This window comes from Asparagus officinalis, chromosome 8, assembly GCF_001876935.1.
Source record: "Asparagus officinalis chromosome 8, Aspof.V1, whole genome shotgun sequence".
In the NCBI taxonomy this organism is placed as follows: domain Eukaryota; kingdom Viridiplantae; phylum Streptophyta; class Magnoliopsida; order Asparagales; family Asparagaceae; genus Asparagus; species Asparagus officinalis.
The window spans coordinates 6,509,603-6,510,410 of NC_033801.1; the positions used below are offsets into that span (position 1 = coordinate 6,509,603).

An 808-nucleotide genomic window follows, 5' to 3' on the forward strand; every position below is an offset into this window, starting at 1 on the left:
AAAGAAGCAACAGATATAAATCTGATGAGAACAACTCCATCTAGATCTAGTCACGTGTGAAGGGAGCACGCCACGTGAAATCCCCAAACAGTCCCACGTAGCCTTGTTGACGAAATCTGTACCCGTGTTCTTGTGGCTGTGCGGGCCCCCACGGCTCGTCCTAGGGTCCAGTGTGCCTCCAGAGGGGGCCACCTCAGCATCCCAATTCCCTCCCGCGCAGGCAACGTCCCAAATATGACAACAGGCAGTATAAATGGTATGCCACGGCCCCTGGGCCCCACGGAGCTTATACGTACGCGGAAATTTGCCCCCCCCCAACCCCCCCCCTGCCTGCGTGTCCAAGACAACGGTGCGTTCGCAACGGTCCCCACCTCCGTCACCCCCGACGTTTTCTCAGTACTACGTGTCCTTTTTCACACGAAAAACCCCCCAGCACTTTTCTCTTTTCTCATTGGCCGGGGGTTGCTATATAAGTCAGGGGTGGAGCTTGGGTGCGTTCTGAGGGGAGCGAGCGGATCAATCAATGGAGAGGGGGGTTAAGATGGAGGAGAGGTACGAGCCCCTGAAGGAGTTGGGTGCTGGCAATTTTGGGGTTGCGAGGTTGGTGAGAGATAGGAGGAGCAAGGAGCTGCTTGCTGTCAAGTACATTGAAAGAGGCCGAAAGGTATTGCTGCAATTTTTTGATGATTTATGTGGAAATATTGTTAATTTGTTTAATTTCTTTTCTTTTCTTTTTCCCCCCCTTTTCCTCTGTTTTTGGCTGATGGGTTTGGGTTGTTGTTGGGTGTGGTAACTTGCATATGCTTGT

General features: G+C 52.1%; 1 protein-coding gene across 1 annotated transcript in view; it reads left to right on the top strand.

Annotated features, from left to right (window-relative positions):
* LOC109820020 (serine/threonine-protein kinase SAPK3-like) overlaps positions 455-808 on the top strand; it is a 3,751-nt gene continuing 3,397 nt past the window's right edge. Inside the window, exon 1 of the mRNA XM_020386060.1 lies at positions 455-664. Within this exon, the coding sequence (XP_020241649.1) occupies positions 524-664 (141 nt within the window). The 5' untranslated portion in view covers positions 455-523. The remainder of the gene's footprint in view (positions 665-808) is intronic.